General features: G+C 39.9%; 1 protein-coding gene across 1 annotated transcript in view; it reads right to left on the reverse strand.

Moving 5' to 3' along the window:
• MAT1A (methionine adenosyltransferase 1A) overlaps positions 1-20096 on the reverse strand; it is a 28507-nt gene extending 8411 nt beyond the window's left edge. The window contains exons 1-6 of the mRNA XM_073353268.2: positions 19749-20096; positions 10396-10473; positions 8970-9092; positions 6560-6672; positions 3202-3345; positions 1960-2178 (exon numbers count right to left, since the gene is read on the reverse strand). Coding sequence (XP_073209369.1) covers positions 1960-2178; positions 3202-3345; positions 6560-6672; positions 8970-9092; positions 10396-10473; positions 19749-19842 — 771 coding nt within the window. The 5' untranslated portion in view covers positions 19843-20096. The remainder of the gene's footprint in view (positions 1-1959; positions 2179-3201; positions 3346-6559; positions 6673-8969; positions 9093-10395; positions 10474-19748) is intronic.
• Positions 20097-21628: the final 1532 nt, after the last annotated feature.

Below are 21628 nucleotides of genomic sequence, written 5' to 3' on the forward strand. Positions count from 1 at the left end.
AAATATAAAAGGAGAGCCGAAGCTTTACTTAGAAAGATTGAGCAAATATTCACAGAAACTCTTTGGGTGTTCGCCCAGTTCTACTAAGAAATTTCTGAATGACAGAAAATGGAATTACAGCTATCTGAGCTTGAATATAAGCTCTCTCCCCCTGAGAATCTTCTGTTAGATCCTGTAGTACATTCAGAATTTAGGCTTGGGGTAGCACATTCAGTTGCAGTGGGAATGATTGGGATGTCATGAACTTAGCATTATTATGACTTAACTGAAGGATCAAATAAGAGACTATGAGATGTGTAAGTGAGAGACAATGTATTCAAGCACAGATCTCTTTTAAGGTGATAAAAAGAGCTCACATATATTTGTAAACGTTACACAGTGTGGAGTCATGCTTTAAAAGGGGGTTGTGATGTAATCAAGGAGCCACTGGGTGCTGCTGCTGTTGGGAAAATGGTGTTTAGAAGTTTCATTATAACTTGGCATTCATCAAAGCTCTTAAATTGCCAAGGCCAACATGCAAGTCATCATTAGCCTTGAAGATGTGAGGCAGAGTCCAAATGAGGTAAGCAACACAGACACTCCAGAGTCAGCGTTTACAGCTTTAGATTCCCTATAAGCCTGCTGTCCATAGCTAACCATTTCTAGTTTTGTTGCCATTTCCCTTTTTGGGGTGTTCTGTCTATGAAAGGGTAGACAGAACAGAGTAAGACATGGAAGTAGTAGATTTATAGCTGCGTTGGTCCCAGGAGACCAAGAAGAAGAAGAGAGAAGAGCTCTGTGTAGCTCAAAAGCTTGTCTCTGTCCCCAACAGAAGAGGGTCCAATAAAATATATTATCTCACACACCTTGTCTCTCTAACAGAAGAAAGTAGGCATTTATGTTGGTTGCCACAATGAGCTGCATATCGTTATTTATAGGGCCAATATTTGTCAATGCTGATGGTGCTTGTTAGACCGTTAATACTGCACAGCTTGTTTTATTAGTCATATTATGAACTGACCACTTCTAGTCTACATTTCTCATATGGGTTATAGTACAATGATGAACTAACTTTGGCAACATGCTTTATACCCCAGTGTACTGGTGCTTAGATATTATGGTAACAGCCACCCTAGAAATACCTGAGATAGGTTTGAATAAAGTGAATGAATTTCAACAATGAAGGATAAGTAGGTCTGTTTGGGATAGACAGAAAATTGGCCCTACAGTCAGGAATGTCCCTGCTAAGAGGATGTGGTGCTGGCCTAGTTATGCAAGGAAGCATTATAGGGGGAAGCGGAACAAACAATGGCCTAGGAAGATGTTTTTCACAAAATCTGGACTAAAGGCCTGGTCCTGCAATAGTGAAGTCAATGGGTATTTTGCCATTGACTTCGATGAATGCCACATCAAGCTCTAAATCCTGGCTCCTAAGCCTTAACACGGCAAATCTCTCCCTCCCGTTCTCCTCTTGGACAAACCTGGCTAGGGTCTGATTTTCAGAGGTGCTAAGCACCCGCAGCTCTCATTGATTTTAACTAGAGTTGTGTGTGCCGAGCACCTCTGAAAAGCAACAGCTGCTAAATGTTTGGCTATGTTTGGCTATCCCTTTTACTTCACTGAGTGTTTTGCCTGAGAAAGGACTGAGGGCCTGATCTTGTGAGGATGCCCAGCACCTTGCCGGGCTGGACACTGAATACACAAAGCAGGTCTTGGCCCAACTTGCTTATATATATATGACATAACCATGCCCTCAGAGGTTTCTTTGGAATCCAGTGCATTAAGGCCTTGGTCTCACTCCCATGTAAATTAGTGGTGAAACTCCCATTGGCTCTAATGGTGCAGGACTGGTCTCTTAACATGTGTTTAGTCTGTGCCCTTCTGTTAGAAATACAGGCTGAGGACACAAATTAATCTGTAGAACAATATGATGGGAAAAGGAAAATTGGCAGAAAGATCAAAAGAATACTAAACACACACCTGTGGCCCCCCAATGACAAAACGCCCACTGGGCTGAAGGTGGTAAATTGTTTTCTCGTCCAGGTATTTGGCAGGAACGACAGGTTTAATCACACAGTCTCTCAGGGTTTTGCGCATGTATTCCAGCGAGATGGTTTCATCATGCTGCACAGATATCACAATGGTGTGAACACGGACCGGGATGACGGCTCCATTTTTCTGTGTATACTGAACAGTGACCTGAATATGAACAAGGGGGGTAAAAGAAACAGCTGTATGATACATTACCATATTGTATATATACCACACCAGGCAGTACAACAGCTGACATACAGGAAGGTGCCTGTGGCAACAAAGTATAAAGAGACAACTGTTTAATGGGTATGAGGAATGAAGTGTATGGTTTTCATGTTTGCTAAATATATTGGTGAGCAAAGATGACCCAAATTCAGAAGGCTCATATACAAAGCAAATATTTTACCTCTATGCACCATAGCTCAGGGGTTTTAGCATTGGCCTGCTAAACCCAGGGCTGTGAGTTCAATCCTTAAGGGGGCCATTTAGGGAACTGGGGTAAAAATTGGGGCTTGGTCCTGCTTTGAGCAGGGAGTTGGACTAGATGACCTCCTGAGGTCCCTTCCAACCCTGATATTCTGTGATTCAAACTCTCCAGTGACACTCTTAGCAATACATACTTAGACTGGGATTTTCAAAGGAGCCTAAAACAATTAAATCCCTCAAATCCCTAAACTCTCAAATCCCACTGAAATTTAAATCCTTCAGTGAAAACCACACTTAATTTGTAGGCACTGATGAACCAGATTTGCCCTTCAGATTTCCTGACATGTTTTCAGACAGCAGGGAACACCCCGCTCCTGGTACTCAAGGGTTAAATGTTTCTTCAGTGCTATGCAGTGTCATGTGTCAGACATCCAGGTGCATGCTAACAGTTTTTGCAACCCTCAGGAGATTGTATCCTGAGCAGAGGAACTGCTTTATATACAATCAGTAGGAAGCTGAAAACAGACTGTATGTTATAATGTGGAAATTCTGGATTATCCACTTAAAACGACATTCTGAACTGAACAAATAGCAGTAATTAAATATTGGAAAAAGAAATCCAAGATTTTTTGGGTAAAACAGTGGCTTTACTGAACCAGACAGATAGTTATTAATAGCCTGCAAGTGATCAGGACTTCAAAGGATTCTTTCCATGACTCCTGTATTGAGCAGAGGGACATGCTGAGTGAAAGCAATATTTACCTGTGTCTTAGAGTCAGGTCTAAGCCAAGGGAGATCACCACTGTGTCTCAGCTCTGCTAACTTGGTGTTCAATTTGTGAGCGAGAACAATAGTGAGAGGCATACATTCTTCTGTCTCATCTGTTGCATAGCCAAACATCAACCCCTGTAATGGGAGAGGAGGGATAGATTTTAAATCACTGGGGCAAGCAGGGCTTTCAATCCTGTTAAATTATTAATATGAGCATTACAGAAGTGCCTAGAGACCACAGAATTTCATCTGAGGCAAACAGGGCCTTACAATTACTTTTTATTGTTTTTATTACTGGTGTTACAGTAGCATCGGATGGTCTACACTGCCAAGCTTTTTGCCAAAAGGTAGCTTTTGGCGATGAAACAGCAGAGGTGTACACACTGCAAAGCCACTTTTTGCAATGAAACTCCTCAGTTGCAGTGCTGTAATAAAACCACCTTGACGAAAGTGATAAGGCTTTTTGCACAAATGTTTTATCACCAAAGAGCCAGCGTAAACACCTTGCTTGCTTTTATCACTATAATTGGCCTCCAGAGATGTCCCACAATGCCCGCAGTGACTGCTCTGCTTACGCATGCATGTGCCCCTCTCCTTTCAAAGCTCCATTCTGACAGCCTGCATGCTGTGCTGCTCTGGGAAACAGAGCAAATCTTTGGCTGGAATGCTCCTGCTGTCTCCCACACTAAGAACACAGAGGCAGGCAGGCAGAGAGGTGTGTGTGTGTGTGTGTGTGAGAGAGAGAGAGAGAGAGAGATTCTGTGCGGTGCAGAGCCAGGGAGGGAGGTGGGGGCTGATGTCAGGATTTCCCCCTCCCCCTGCCTCAGGACAGGTTGCTTTCAGCTGCCTGGCTGAATTTAGGAGACAGCCTGCTGACACACTCACTCTGCCCCCAACACACACTGTCTGTCTCTTCCCCTCCCCCCATACACACATGCTCCCTGTCACACACTCTCCCCCCCGCCCCTCTCCGCCCACTTCAGCTGGAAAGCAGCTAGCAATCTAGTAGAATGCCCATAGAATGATGGGATTGAGAAACCTGCATCATGTGACCCTGTACCTGCCCCATGAGGCATTGCAAACCCTTCCCAAACCACCCTGTGGCCAGTTGCATAGTGGGATAGTTACCCACAGTGTAATGCTCTCTTTGCCTTTGCAAGAGCTGCTAGTGTGGATGCGTTCCAGCAACACAAGGAGTAGTATGGACAGGCAACACTGGTTTAATTAAAGCCCTTTAATAAAAGTGGTATAACTTTTGGCAAAAAAAAACTTGGCAGTGTAGACACAGCCTTAGAGGCCTCAATTGAGATCAGGCCCCCTACTGTGCGAGGTACTCCCTAAACACATAATCAGAGACAGTCCCTGCCCAGTAGTTTTTAGTTTTTGTTAAAACATTTTCAATTTTTGGCTGAAAAGTTTGTGACAGGACCTCAAACTTTTCTGTGGTAATCAGACATTTTTCGTAGAAATTTGTGTTTTATTAAATAACAGTTTGGATGGACAATTTTCAACCCACCCTATTGGCAAGGACTATACCCAGATAATACAAGTGATTTGTCTAAATGCAAAAATGTAAATAAAATATCTGGGCATATTTTGGACCCAAGCCTTGCTTCTTTCTTAGGCAGAACTCCACAATGAGTAAGGTGGCCTGGACAGCGTTAGAAATACGGCTTGGGGCTAGGGCTGATGCTTCTCCAGTTTTTCCCAAGATCACCCCTTTTTTGAGGTAGCTGTCCTCAGAAATCTATAGCCATGCTCGGTATACACTGCCAGCTGCCGGATTCATGGGCTCAGGATCATCCCAGATGTCCCTGTTTTTTGTATCTCAGAGGTGACAACCCTATCTGAGACTTTCATTAATGAATGTTGTCACAGTATGCCTGAACCGGCCAATGCTGGGAGTTAGCAGGGATATTTCCTTGGTGTTACTGCTTCCTGTCAGGCAGTCCAGTGGAATGGCAGCTCATAAATGGAATTATTTAAACACTGAAGAGAGGAAGCATGGCCAAGTGCTTAGGACTTGGGAGACCTGAGTTCAGTTCCCTGCTGTGACCTGGTAATAGTCATTTTGTCTCTCAGTGCCTCAGTTCTGCACGTGTTACATGGGGCCAATAGCACTACCCTACCTCACAAGAGTGCTGCAAGGATAAATACATTAAAATTTGTGAAGTGTTCAGCTCCTGCAGTAATCAGAGCCATGTAACTACTTAAGACAGATGCATTTCTATTTGGTCCCTCTGCTGATAGAAATGCTAAATGTTAATTTAGTTCTCATGAGGATTTGGGGGTAATATGACTTTGGTTCCAAGACTCTATCATGGTTCTATTACAATTCTCAACAACATTACCATAAACTAGATATTACCGCTAATGAGAACTACTGTAAATGTTAAACACACATTCATATTGGCTTCAACTGGAGTTGCAGGATTTTCATGCTCTTGGGGAGAACTGTAATCATCTCCATTTGCTATTCAGCTCACAGAAATATGAGTTGGACAGTCTTAATTATGTGGAATGCCAATTATACTGAAACTGATCCCTGCCTCTGGGAAATAAATGAGAGTTACAAATGTTCGGGCAGAATTGCCTTCATTTTACAAACACTGCTCTCCTGCTTACGCTTGAAACATTGACAGAGAACACCTTTTTACAACATCAAAGCTCCAGAGTTATGTAAACATGGCACGATCTTATATGATTTTATTTGTTTATTATTTATTTAGTTAATCTTACTGGGCAAGTCCTGCTGCAAAGGCAATATCTGATTAATCTAACCCTACTAAAACAGAACTATGAAGCCTACTTGAAAAAGCTAACTTTGCTAAGCTTTAGGGCCCAGATCCTTAGCTGGTGTAAATTGTCACAGCGCCATTGACTTCCATGGAGCTATGACAATTTAGCTTAGCGGAGGATCTGCTGCATGGTCTATTGTGTGGACCAAAACTGTCCTTGGTGTAACTCCACTGAAGTTAAAGAAGTTACACCAGAGATTAATTTGGCCCTGTGTGTCCCATGGGAGCTCCATCAATGTATTCACACACATGTGCATTTTATTCTATGTTAGAACAGGATGAGACTGGGCAAATTCTCATGAACTGTGACCAAGCTGGTTTTAATTTAGAAAATAGGACAATGGGGTGGATAAACCCTCACTTTCTAACCCTGACCTTTTCAGAAGAAATGTTTTCATTTTAAGGAGATACAGTGATCCTGTCTCTCCTAGCATTGGGAGTAAACAGAGCTGGGAGTGTACTAGCGGGCTGCCCTAATGAGCTAATAGGATGATTGTAGAGTGTGTTTTACTTTACTATTGTTTTTGTAAACAGGGATGACTTTTGATTACCTGGTCACCAGCACCAACATCCTCTTCATTCCTGTACATATGAACACCTTGGGCAATATCAGGCGACTGTTGTTCCAGTGCCACCAGAACATTGCAAGTCTTGTAGTCGAAGCCTGTTTAGAAGAAGACACAGGAGTAAATTAACTTCCCTGCACAGTGAAGCATAACTACATGGAACCATATGCCAGAAATTCCAATCCTGGACAACAGTGCCTTCAAAACTCAGAATCTGCCTGCTATTTGCTTTTACATTTTTGTCAATGCAACAATTCTAATGTGTTCTTCTCCGTTCAACCTCACAGCACGGTCTCATCTCTCTTAGCTGCTTGGCACAGGCATTTCGTCTAAAGCAATGCTCAGGAAAGTCCCAAACAGCATGAAAAGTAAGAAATCACAAGAGAGAAAATGTATGATCACAGCTGCTATGGTCCTTCCCCAGCAGGGCTTACACATGCTATTTCATCATTGGAAGGGTCTAAACACCAAGGAGGGAGAGTCTAAGGAAATATCACTAGGGATAATGAATCAGATTAAGTTAAGTAAAGGACCACCTGAATATCAAGAATATTTCTTATCAGGGCCATCTGTCAGACTGGAATATTCTCCCAAGGGAAATGGCAGAAGCCCCATCACATGAGCTCTTTAAAGCTGAACTACACAAAATCCTCAGTAGAACATCTTAGGGTACAATCCTGTGTTGGCAGAAACATAAAGATGATAATACTATAGATATAGATCATCTTTAATTTCTCTGATTCTGGAACATCAACCCAAGGCTCAGTGACAGAACCATTAGTATTGCTAACATTTTCTCTCTGATCATGATATCTAATGTCCCTGGGAAATAACCCAGCAGCAGAGCACCTCCTGAAGAATAGCATGATCTGTGTACAGTTGGAGTTAATATTTTGGGAAACTCTATGACATTACTGAACAACATGAAAGGCCCACTGTATTTTCTGACAAATAGATATTTTCAGCAAATTCTCCTTTTGGTAGATCTCGCTCTTATATTCTGTTTTCCATATATGCAAGAATCTCCCGTGAGGGTCAACGGGAGATCCACACATGTAAGAAAAGCAGATTTGAGACTTGCCATCCAGATCTGAAAGCAGAGCTTTGCCTTCAAAGGACAAGTGAAAAGGTTTATACAAAATTGTCAAGGACTTGCAGAATATTATGGCAGAAATTCTCATTTTCTTCCCCAGTTATGTAGAGGATAATCAGCTTTACCCTATGCTCACGTCTCCCAAAATTCTAGCTACTGACAGCTGTTTACCAAATCTAGAATCAAACACCTATACATCAAATATACACATACACACAAGCGTCCACTTGAAGAACACTCCATGCCCTCTTTCCTTTAAGTAGGCTGTGATGGGAAAGAATTCCATAAGGGAAAAAGTTGTATGCAATTCTGCCCCTTTTAGCTTTTTCTCCTATAGTTTCTGTAGGGCAGGGTTTTCGACTGGGTTCACTAAGGGACCCACACTGCTTTGGTGGTAAGGGTAAAAGAGGAGATTTCTACACTACTGGATCTGGCAGTATTTTCTGAGAGCAATGTTATTATGTTACATAATATTCTGCCTTTGCAGCCAACTAGCAAATGTGCTTTTACAGCATTCTCCCACCATTCTCTCTTCAGAAGTCTTGTACCAACAAGATTATATCAACCAGGAAATACCGCTAACAAAGTTTTTTTAAAGAAAAAAACATACTTAATCTTCATGATAACTGTAAAACATTTGCAATATGTAAATAATACAATACGTTTATAGATATTGCAAACTGGATGTTGAAATGTATCTCGGATATAAAACACTGTTTTTTGCATCAGTACTACACTCCACAGTGCTATGAAATTTACTTTGATTGTAAGCTCCTCAGGGTAGGGACTGTCTTTTTGTTCTGTGTTTGTACAGCTACTAGCAGAATGGGGGCCTGGGCTATGATTGCAGTCCCTACGTTATACTGTAATAGATAATCATAATTAATTATTAATAATAATACAGATTCACTAAGTCTTCTCTTTCCACTCCATCTGACTAATTTACATTAGTCTGATTGGTCATTTGAATAACATGCAAGTTGCAAGGAGTTAAACTGAGAGTAAATTCTATAGCACAAGTTAGCAGCTACTCTGCCAACATGCTCCAGTTCAAAAAATATCCTAGCTGCCTTTTCCTGATGAGCACTTTAACCATACAGTGAAAAGTTTCTCGTTGGTATGTGATGGAGTCAGAATGTTTTTCTTATGACAGTGTTTGAGCAGCTCCTAGCCAAGACATATGATTTGATTAGGCCTGCAGAAGCACAAGTATGCAAGTGGAGAGAGACCTGTTCTGGAGCTACTCACTGACCAGCACACCATGTTGGCAATAAACTGGATTCCTGGAATTTTTCCACCAACCTTTAGCTGAATCATCGTAGCCGATTTGCTTAATTGTGTCTCGAACTACTCGCTGATAGTCGACAATGGCGAGGGATGTGATCTCCCCACAGAGCAGCACCATCCCTGTTTTACACACTGTCTCTACAGAGAGCGGGAAGACAGAAAGAAGGAAAAGGGATAAGGGAGGGCTGGATAACTCAACATGCTATTGCAAATAACTCCATTTCTGTCAATGGTGAATTCTGAACAGCCCCTAACGAATACAAATAAAAAAGGTAGTTATCGCTCCCATCTGCATAGTATTAGATCCTCACACATATGGATCGATTTATCCTCATTACACCCCTTGAGGGAGGGAAGGACTAGTATGCTGGAGAAACTGAGGCACAAAGTGATTTGATGACTTGCTCAAAGTCACACAGGAAGTTTGGAGCAATGTAGGAACTGAACTGAGATTCCAGAGCATCATTCCAGTGCCTTAACCAGAAAAGCATCCTTCTATCCTGCTTACGGAGTAAGTTTGGGCCCAACAATCCACACTAATGACCCACTGGTTTGCAACCTTGCCTCCATTTTAAGGAGGGAGGCCCAGCTCCTGAAAGATCCTGTCTCCTATTCATTTGAATGGGAGTTAAGCACCACAGTTGAGGAACTGGACCAGAGAGACAAAAGCTGGTGGTTGTTTTTTCATGAATGCACAAGGCCAAATTCACACGAGCCCCAATTAAACTCTGTTTTAAGATCTTCAGTTGGACTTACATGGAACACAGGCCAAGTGCCAAATCTCACCCTCAGGTATGAAGGTTGAGGGGAAAATGGGTCATTTCCATCATGAAAATGATGCCATTGGCCATTTACAAATCTGAGAATTTGGAGACATTTTGCTGACTTTCTCAATGTGGGTCAAATTTCAGCAGTTTCAACATGTTAATAACAACAACTGGCAGACATAACCAAAACAGGGTTAAAACATTTTTCTTTATGATGAGCTGTCAGGAAAACACCTAGAGTTAGCAATGAAAAATTTAAAATATCTATAAAGCCAAATAAGTGCACTTTGCTACAAATGGTCACGGTTCTTTGGACGATCAACTGTAGTGGAATTAAATCTCTTTTCCTCTGGAATACTAATTACATTTCAAAGTTAACTCTACCACTGGTTTGGTTATTTTAGGCTCTTGCTACAGTCCTCAAACACAATGTACTTTCAAAATTTCTTTGAGAAACAATGTAGTGACGCTGTATAATTGTTTGTTCAGATCTTTTTTGTTTTGTTGTACATATATTTTTGAACACAATAATTAGAATAAAAAATGAACAGGCACATGTTCCCATCAACCTCCTACATTTATATATTACAAAGAGGGAACTACAAGCAGGTGATAGTAAAGCAGTCACTTTTCCATCTAGTCTAAGTGAAAGAAGAAAATGTGTGTGTCCTTACCACAAGCAACCTTGGCATCTGGATCTTGTTGAAGATGGGCATCTAGCACAGCGTCGCTGATCTGATCACAGATCTTATCTGAAAGAGAACAGAGCCAATGTGTCTAAAAACAGTGTTCTCTACAGAAAATATGGACTGTTGACATCACAATGAACTAGAAAATAGTTTGTGGGAGCTGTTTTTTGCTTATCATCTATCTGTCTAGCTAGCTAGCTATCATACTTATATGGCCCCCATTACTGTAGTAACTAAGCTTATATAGATTTTAAAAACCATATGACACATTGTCCAGGCAAAGAAGATACACAGTGATGGTGCCTCAACCTGTTTGACATCAGATGCAGTATGGCATTTATTTGGTGATGTAAATTAGCACTGAATACAACTTTACCTGCCCATTTTGCCTGTTCACTTAAGGGTGAAACATGACAGGGACAGTCTTTCCAACAAGGCAATATTCAGCTATTAAGATGACCCCTTCCAGTCCAACAGAGAGTATAATACATTTCTAGGTAATACAGCAGTTAAAGCCTAAGAAAGAGACATTGAAAAAAAAACTTTAAAGAAATTATAAACATACGTAGATATTCTCTTGATTGTTTTCGAGGACAAACATTTGATGACTCCTATTGTCCTCCAAAGCCTTCTCCCCATAATCCCCACACTCTACTAAGTGTGGAAGGGAGGTGGGGTAGAATGCAGGGGAGAGCAGGAGGGGATTACAAATTGAAGTTCACTGAAGGCACAAAATGCCCAGGGCCAGTCCTAGATACTCCTAAGGTTATGCACCAAGCAAAGATCCCAGCTCCTTCTTTTGCTAAACAGAGATATTTTCATTTGGTTTTGGTTTCTCGTCTTTCCAAATAAATAAAGCGTATTAATAAAAGATGTATAACGGTCCCTTCTGACCTTATTAATCTGTGTTGAGATTTTAATTGATATATAATTATAATTATATATATATATATATATATAATTTATATTAAAATCATTTCATCTCATCTGCCATAGTTATATGACCTGAAGATTATTGATTAATCGGGATTCAGGTTTACTGGTTATCACATGAGAGAGTGCTATCTACCTCGTTGATCAGCTGATCCATACACTACATTTCAGGAAATTCAGCTGCCTATTAGTTTTGGTCTCTAATTTAAACATTCCTGGTTTTAGCAGTGATTCTGTTTAGCAAGATTTGCATATACTGGATTCTGCTATTTAAGTTTCTGATCTCAGCTGTCCAAGTCTTTTTATTAGCTCCTAAATATGGCAGGATATGTCAATCATTATTATCTTATTACTGCTTTACCCATCTCTGGGAATGCATTATCCTCCACAAAGTTAATAAAAATATCACAAACTTTTCTAATAGATAAATAGTGAGTCACCAGGACCATGCACAATGTACTGTCCATTTCCCTAATTTGAGAATAAGGACAACAGGACAGTGATTTGAAGGTAGAACAGCACTGTCAGTGATTCCCTTCACTAGTCTCATGGGTTTACTAGACCAAATAAATAAATAAAACCACACCCTATCAGAGTGAGAAGAACATCTCAGGTTATCCAAAGAGAATTATGTTTGGGAATTCTCACCCAGAAACCCAATCATCTTGTAGGTGGAGTTCCTATAGCAGATGTGCTGATTGTGTAGAGAAACAGCTTTCACTGGCTACAGAAGGAAAGGTAGTGTCTAACAGAGTTGATGACAGAATTGTCTTAAAATGCCCCACTATTAACTTATCTCCTTTAGTTGGTATTTTTATGAAAAAGCTGATGTCTGCAAATTAGGGATACCCTGTGTGCGTGTGCGTATGTATATATATAAAGTGAATTCTCCATATACTTGGACATTCATTTGTCATAAAGACATCAGTTTGTCCAAATAAATAACGATTGATTTTTAGAAGTGCTGAGCCCCCACAAGTGATACCATCATCAGCAAATGGAATGGGAATGGTAGGTGCTCAGGACATTGGAAAATCAGCCGACAAGAGTCTTCGGATTCACAAGTTTAACTGACTCACAGAAACACTTTTCTATGAGTGATAGAGGTAGCCAGAGGATTGATTCCAGAAAAGTGCCTCGCCTCACCCTGAATGAATTTCAAATAGGCAAATATTAAAATTAGAGCAGGCCAGGAAACAATTTTACTGTTCCAGGAATTATTTTTGAGATATCAAAAAAATTTCCTGTTGTGAATCAGGACAAAAAGCCCAAATCGTAAAAAAATTCACAAAATAAAAATCCAAAACAAAAAAATAAATGGTTTCGTTCAATTGAAACATTTCATTTTGATCTTTTCAAAACCTAACATTCCAATTGTGACCTTTTTGTCTACTTTTTTTATTCTACATTTACTAAAGTTTCTAAACAAAAAGTCATTTAGCCTGGAAACAGAAATTTTTTGTTTTGAAAAAGTTGAAATGGGACATTTTGACAATTTCAAAACTTTTCCCCCTCAATAATTTTTTAAGTTGAGAGATTTGTTCAAACTGACCTTGTTTAGTGAACAGTTTGGGTTTCAACAAAAAACTTTTGTTTTTTTATGAAAAAATTAGTAACTGAAAAATTCCTTATCTCTTGTTAAAATATGTTCATAATCAAGTGAGTAGCGAAATAAATATGGTACTTTCTTACTTCCTGTTGTAGAAAAACAGGTTCTTCAAAAAATATCTTCCTTTCCTCTCCTATGTGTCTTTGTAGCTCATCTACTTCTTTAAGAACATGAGAACGGCCATACTGGGTCAGACCAACAGTCCATCTTGCCCAGAATTCTGTCTTCCAACAGTGGCCAATGCCAGGTGCTTCCAAGGGAATTAACAGAACAAGTAATCATCAAGTGATTGTTTCATTGAAACAAATTAGATTTTACTGCCATCAACAGTACTGCAGAGCCAATATAACTAGGGTAGGGCAAGGTGGACACTATTATGTTTCATGCATCATCATCAAAACTGTCAGCTAATTGTGGAATGCTGAATGTTTGTTATGATGCAAAAGGCTGCAGAGAACCCAGCTTGGTTTTCCGTTCCCAAATAGAGTTTACAATGAAGGTAGCTGGAAATCTCATCTGATCTGTAAACAAATCTGATATGGAAAACGAATATTAAAACTCTCAATGTCATTTGTAAAGAATATCCTTTCTGAGTACAACTAAGTACAACTATGCTTCAAATATGATTATTTCCATACTTTACTCATATGAGTAGATCGGGTATAATGAATAACACAACTGCATATTTTATATTTATCATTAAATACGTATTTATGTACAGAGTTCATGACATAAGAGATATACGTGCCCAGGACAGCTTATTAATCACAGATTTCTAAGACCATATAGTTTGGAATACTGCATGTCTACTTTATCATTTATTATATATGATATCCTTACAAGGTCAGCTAATATGGCTTGTTACAATGTTCTATGATCCACTGGGTAAGGATTTCATACTACTATATCTATGGGAAGACTTCCATTTATGTACTTTAATAGACTTTGGATAAGGTCTGAAGCACACTGAGAGACAATATTCAGCTTTTCTGCATTCTACTTAAGGTGCATATATATCATTTTCACACTTCAAAGTGTGTGCCATTCCAATAAAACCATGTAGTACTTACCAGACTCCCAAGTTGAACTGATCAGAAAATGGGAGGGGTCCAGACAGGATTTTAACTTTTTGTTAAAAAAATTAGATGTTTTTGATTTTCAACAACCAAAAACTGAAGAAATGCAACAAAAACTTGAAACTTTCATCTAAAAGCTGCCAAAATCTGAAAAATTTCAGTTTTCAGCCCCCAGAAATGCAGTTTTCTGACCAAAAAATCAAAAAAAAAATGGGGAAAGCATTTTCCACAAAAATTTTCATTTTGTCAAAACCCCAACTTTCCATCCACCTCAGTGGAAAACTTTCCATCGGCCCTCTACACGTAAAGGTGGTGGTAGAAAGTGTTTCCACCCCCTTCCCATGTTTTCTCCTGTTCCATTGTTTCTATTTTACAAAATACACAGGACTGTTAAGTAAAAAGACTATGACAATGCAACATTAAGGCTGCACTGTTTAAATGAAAAAAAGTCAAAAGTGTAAAAGTGAGGATACTTACAGAAACATGAATTCAGCCACACTGAATATATGCAATACTTTGCATTTCTGTTCTCTTTGTTAAATATATTGCTTAGTAATATTATTGTATATGTTGTTAAATGCCATCAAATATACAGGTGGTGCATGGTGAATAAATTAAGCCTGCTGTAAGACTTTCTGATACTTCATGGAAAACTCTGAGAGGGGTTCTGTTTGGAGGCAATTCTGCTTAAAGTTACATCAGCCATTCTGGGTGGAGAGGAAGGTTTAGTTTTAAGTGCCAAAGGTTTGGGACCTGGTACGCACTGAGACTCAGGGAGAACAATGCCTTCCAAAGCATAATGCACCATCATCAAAGACATACAGCATGGCTTCCCTTTCCTGGCTAGAGGGTTTCTTGACCAGTCAGTTCTCCTGTACAATTCAAAGTAGAGCAGATCTTAAATGGCTTGGAACCAGGTGACCTGAGAAACCATCTCACTTTCCATAAGCAGTTGTGATTAGTGGAGGTGCTTGAATTGGAATTTGGAATTCACTCTCCTTTTTAGTCTACCAGAGCCCAGGTTTGTTAACCTTCTAGGAACAAAATACCACTTTTGCAACCCCCCACCTGTATTCTGAGATGTTTGTGATGAGGTTGAGCTGCTGAGGTGGGATAAAGGGAGTTCTTATATAATGTTTACTTGGCAGTCTTGTGTAACAGCAGTTCATTAATTATTGTCAGATCTCAACAGTTTGTGCTGAATCTGGTCTTTTTAATACATGTGAGGCATAGAGCATGCTGCAGGAGGTCATTACATCTAAATAAATAAATAATGTATTCCCTGTATTTCCCCTCCCTCTCTTGTTAAGAGGACGTTTATATGGAAAAACCAGCCAGATCACACCAGCTGAAGATCTCGTCCAGAAGCTTTACTTCTTTGAGTCTTCTCAAGCACAATTTTGTAGAAATTATTCTAATGTCCAGCTAGGAGAGGGATAATCACCAGTCACAAATGAAACACCTTTTCAAACAAATGTCCCCACAGAGGAAGAGAAATGTGAACATTTTAGTGCTCTCTGTGTCTAAACAGAATGTTCTAAAAGATTTCCATCAAGAGTTACCTTATCTGTAACATGAGGACTCTGTCATATTCATTATTATATTAATATAATCAAGATAATTTAAAATATCTATTAACCTTTTTAAAAAGGACTATAACTCTGTTACAATCCCACCTCTTCAACTAGAGGATCCACCAACAGCAAACCTAGGCTGCTGGATTTATTAATATTGCACATGTGACATTAGCACATGTAGACAGTGCCAGCCTTTTGCTTTTGCTGATTACTTCAATTTCTGTAAAGAGTCCAGGGTATAGAGAACATTGTGGAGATAGTATATAGTATGATTCTGTAAGTGGTAAATTCTAATAGTATACCCATTTAGACGTGTGGAAAGATGGTGTGACCTATACATACACAGCTTCAACAAAAGCCAGGTCATTGAGTGCAATGTCCAAAGAAGATTCCTCTGTCCTCCCTGATGGGGTCTTTGGTATAACTGATATAGTAACTTCCTCCAAAGAATCCATTCTAGATTTTCCATCAAAAACTGGGAGCACTTTTATGAAGCACTGAAATATCTCCCATCAGTCGCATTAGAGAACACACTGGCATTTTTAAGCACCTCTTTTTCCAGAAGAAATGTTTCCTTGTGCTACAGAATCTTTATATTCCAAGAGGCACCAAGACAAACAATGGGCATTTTAGACATTCTACTGACTGGAAAGGCTAATTACAAATTAAAAAGGGATCACAGAGAAATGTTCACAATTAAACCAGAAACTATGCAAGAGTCAACTGGTGTCAGTTTTAGCTACAAACTCAAAACTCAGGATGAAATCCCAACCCCATTGAAAACTACTGTTAGCTCCTATATGGGCAGTATTTCAGCCTCTGCCTCAGACCCGGACCTAGTTTTGAGAAAACCAAAGATGATTTATGGTTTTGAGCTGCCACCTAGAGAAATTTGTGGTTTCACACAATTTTGCAGCTGAATGCCAAGTTTCACCTTACATATTTACTGATTTAGATTTCTACAATACTTTGACTTATTGGGCTTGTTCTCACTGGAAACTCAAAGCAAACCTCAGGAGTAACTCCACTTTAGACAACAGAGTTCCGTCAGTGTAAGTGACAGAAGAATCAGGGCTGCAAATCCATGCAGGTGTAAACCAAAGTAAACATTGGCATCAACCCCAGTGACTCAAATGGTAGATTTTTTACAATTTTACTATTTAGTTTTAATTTAATGTTTCAAATAAAAATTAGCTTTGGCTGGTTTGTTCAAATCTGGATCCGGATCCAAATGTCTTGAGAGACTGTGGGCATTCAGCACTGGGCATTTGGTTTGGCTCATCTTTAATTAAAATTGTGTAACTAATTCCTCTTCTTCCCTGATCACAAAATTAAATGTATTTACAGGTAACAAATGCTCATCTGTTTCAGTGCTTTATAATACATAAGCGCTCCCCTGCCTGCCTCTGACTTCTGTTACAAAGTGTTCTCACTTGCTGTTTGCACAACTCCAGCTTGGCAGTATTTGCTATCTCCTAACAGTGCCTGGGAATTTTACCATATACATTACTTTTGTCAGTTCTATACAGACATCTAGCCAGAATTAATGCATTCAAGGAAGCTTATTTTTTAACATTAACACTCAGCAAACTTGAGATCCTGGAGCAAATTCATATTTTTGTAAAAGATTATGCCATGAGTCTATTGCTGTGGATATTACTGTAGTATAACAAATTCAGTCTTCTATGAAAATAGACTAGGGGGAAACCTGTATTTGAATACAGGTTCAGAGAGTTGAGCAATTAACAAATTTAACAAGAACACACTTGCGAAAGGTAGAATTTAAGAATTTAGTCTGATATATTTGATAGCGTTCTCCCATCAGATGCCCCTTTTCAGACCTTAGGGCAGATCCTCTGCCCTGTTAAGTCTGCTTTGCACCACTCACGCGTCTGAGTCAAGTCAGTTTGTCTGTACAGTGAAATCTGCAGAAAGCAGATTTAAGCCTAGCTTAAATGGCCAGCTGACACAGGGAAATTCTAACCTACGGCTAATGTTTCAGATCCTACATCACCTCTCCCTGGGCCTTGTGTAGAAGCATAGCTAGAGAAAAGAGGGTTTTGGCTACGACGCAACAGCATCACGCTGACCTCCAGCAACCAGATCAGCCCCAAGAGGCCGTTGACAGCTGAAGTATGATAGAGCCCCAGAATCAGGGAGCTGCAAAGGGTGTCTTGGTGCAAACCTTGCCTGCCCCAATCTGGAAGCCTGTCAACTCTTCTTTGGGAGGAATGATCGTTTTTCACACTGTTATATATGAGGATGGGTCTGTTGGTTTGGAAAGAACAAACACTGGCCCATATGTTAGCTCAAACGTTGACTTGAACCAAATAAACCCAAATATTTTCATATGATGGAATTCAAAAAGCCCTGGCATGTTTCACCTTCCCTCTCTCTCTTTTTTAAATCTACAGCAAGCCTCCTTTCTTCCCTGAAATGCAATTTGAGACCTTCAGAGATCTGGCAATCACTGCTGGGGGAGATGCTATCCACAAATCTTATAAATTCCTAAATTTTCCTAAGGCCTGAGGAAGTTCCAGTTACCCAGGAAGCAATAAAATGTGGGAGCTTTAAATAGCACAGCCGAAGAGTTCAGCAGGGAGAGAGACAAGCCTGAATACTCAATGAAAAATCACCAGTGGTGCAGTTAGTCCTCCTGTTGGTGATCAGAATGGGAACTGGGGGATTAAGGTGATGCTGGGAACTGCAAAGAGGGAGGAGGACATCAGTGAAGCACTTGCAAGCTGAGAAAGGGACTTCTGGAGATGAGGAAAGGAATCTGAGGGTCAGTTAAACTGAAAGATGGATCAGGGCAAAGAATGGGAGACAGAATAAAAGGTGAAAGGGAAAGAAGCTAAGTGAAGCACTTTTGAGTATTTATCTGACCAAATGCTTGGAGGCTCACCATCACTGACTGAGGAATTAAAAAATAATTAAGAGACATTTTGGACCTATCATCCTTTAAAGTGTTGCTTTAAATTAAAAAGCGTTCTTTAGAATGACATAAGACTCTTGGTGCTGTTAATCACCTGTCCTCTATAGTTGCTGAGCAAACACTACGGTGGAACCTACCCTTCAGTTGGGTGTCTTGTTACATCAGCCACTGACAATTGGGAAAGATTACCAGGCACTGTAAACTGGCATAGCTCCATTGAAGTCAACAGAGATACACCTGTTTGCATCAGCCAAGGATTTGTAGGAGCCAATTAATACTATGGAGATGAGCAAAAATTGAAGAAGCATAAAAGCAGAGATGGTTTTGGTTTTGCCATTTTCTTCTTATCAGATAGGTCATCCCCACCCCACCCCTGCTCAATTTCATTATTCACCCTTATATCACCCAAATGAGTGCATAGACCTGGAAGGCATTGTCATGACAAAAGTAACAGGATGAAAAATGGTTTTCTAAAATATACTTTAAAGGACATCAAATAGGTCATTGTCCTCTAGCCTCATTTGTAGGGATTCTTTCTGTTGGCACAAACTACATGTTTATGGCAGATGATCATTTGTTTTCAAAATAAATTAAATTAAACTTTGCTGACAATACATAAAGTTTAGAAAATAACTGTCCACTGCCTGCTTAAGCAATTCCATATGTTTTAACAAAAACCAGATCATGGCGGGGAGGGGAGTCAGGGGGCTGCCATGCATAGCTGATGGGGCCTTTCATTTTTAACTGTTTTTAAATAGCCTGCTTAGAGATATTCCTGTCATTGTGACTAGCAGTTTTATGGCAGAACATGTATGCAGGAGAGTTTCACAAAACTTCGAGGTTGTGGAACTCAACATGTGTGAAACCTGAGGCTATCAGAGATGCAGTATTATCTCAAGTGTAATCTGCCGAAAGAAAGATGCAAAACAAACAAGCAGAAAAGGAAGAGCAAATTGCCACATGGAAGGAACACACAGCCAGTTCACAGACATGAATTAGAGTGGCAACTCACCATATCCTACAGCAGCATCATAACCGCCAGCATTTTGAAGTCTAAATGGAGAAACATCCAGTGGAAAAATACTCCACCATCACCACCGCCCCATATGATAATACTTACATTGACTGGATTCTTCACCAGACTTTCTTAAACAGACTTTAATTGAAAATATTCTGACTTGTCTGTACCCCCGCAGCCAGTTACTTACCTGGATGCCCTTCTCCAACAGACTCTGATGTGAACATGAAAGCACCTTCTTCATTTACAGTGTGGTCACATAAGCCATCCACCACTCTATTCATGATGTTGACACTTTTCCTGATGGGTTAATCAAAATAGTAGTTCAAGAGCTCTGTCTTTAGTGCCTTTCTCTTTCTGAGTAGAAGGACTAAACTTTATCAGCAGGGCTAACACTTCTGTCAGTTGCTACTTTCCACAAAAACTTGGATTGAGCATGTGAAGTAAGTGTAGTCAGTGTGTGTGTGTGTGTGTGTGTGTGTGTGTGTGCGAGCACTGATCAGGCATCTGTCTGAGGTCTGTACCTCTACCTACTTCAGCTGTCACTCTGTGAGTTGCTCCTATATATGGAGAAGTGAAAGTGCCTGGATAATCATGTGAGGAAACTGGGAGAGCCCATTTCCTGGGAGGGGAGCAAGTTAATATTGGGATATTTCACTTATTAACTCACTTTTCAGTAACTCAGTATTCAGCCTGTGCAAGATGGGTAGCCATAAAGATTCAATTCACAGGAGTTAGTAAAGGAGTTCTAGCTTCCGTTCAGTTCAGTGGTTCTTTTGGTTTAGCTCTCCCCGAGTTTGGGGCTGTTTGCTGTGAGTGTTCTCAAGCGTGTGTTGTGATCACACAGAAATAGAAGAAAGTTGTATAAGCTTGTCCCTTTCCTGTCAAAAGGGTGAGGGATGTAAAGTTTGTTAAGCACAATATGACTTTGTTTCCTGGTTTTCATTTTCATCTCTAAGTGTGATTCTCCCCTGGAAGGTCTTGTACATTTGCACTCTTTGTGTGCTGTTCTGAAAGGAAATACTGTACATGAACTAGTACCTGAGTAATAGAGATTCCGCTGATCTGATTTTATAAACAATCTCTATTCAGCCTCCTCCTTCTTCTGCTTTCTCATCTGCTAATTAGAGTCCATCTTAAAATTTTTGTAATTCCTACTAGTCACTAGCAACTAGACATGCACTGACTGTCACACCTTTAATTTAAGGGAGGTGGAAAACACCACCATTTTTCTAAAAAGGCTGATTAGGAAATCTTTATGGTTGTGCCTGAACTGCTCTGGAATGTACCCAACCTCAGCCCAAGCCTTGGGGAAGAAACAAAATATTTATATGTAGCTGGGATGCTGAGATCGAGTTACAAATGGTTCAAAGGAAACTATTGCTCAGGCTGTCTACTGAAATCTTTTTTTGACATGCAGTGTAGTTGTAGCCATGCTAGTCCCAGAATATTAGAGAGATGAGGTGGATATCTTGTATTGGGCCAACTTCTGTCAGTCAGAGAGACAAGCTTTCAAGCCACACAGAGCTCTTCTTCAGGTCTGGGAAAGGTACTTCAAGCATCAGGTAGCCAGTGTTTGGTGTGGGATGAGAGAGAGAGATTTTAGTTTGTGTGTGTATGTGTGTGTGTGTGCAAATGCATGTTCATTGAACAAATGTTACCAAACACAAACTAACCATACAGCAGAAACAGACTCCCCAGCACCTATTGTACCACTGCAAAAGAGAATCATAAAGATTAGTTCATTTACAAAAAATCATTATGGGTTCAGTCCAGTGCCAACTGAAGTAAATGGGAAAGTTTCCATTGACTTCAGAAAGCATCGGATTAAGCCCTATGATATATTTTTCATCCCGTTGCAATGGTGATGTACCTGATACATGGATCGGTACTGGACATATTGGTTGCTCTGTATACGTTGCAAGTTAAACAGCAATGAAGCTGTTACTCTTTGTCACTCTCCAATTTGGCATCTGACTATATACTTCTCCCCCACTGATTATTATGATTATTTTACAAGCAGGAGGAGGACTTGATAGACACTTCTGCTTCAAATCTTTGCTTTAATAC

The sequence above is a fragment of the Lepidochelys kempii genome, chromosome 7 (assembly GCF_965140285.1).
Source record: "Lepidochelys kempii isolate rLepKem1 chromosome 7, rLepKem1.hap1, whole genome shotgun sequence".
Taxonomy (NCBI): Eukaryota; Metazoa; Chordata; order Testudines; family Cheloniidae; genus Lepidochelys; species Lepidochelys kempii.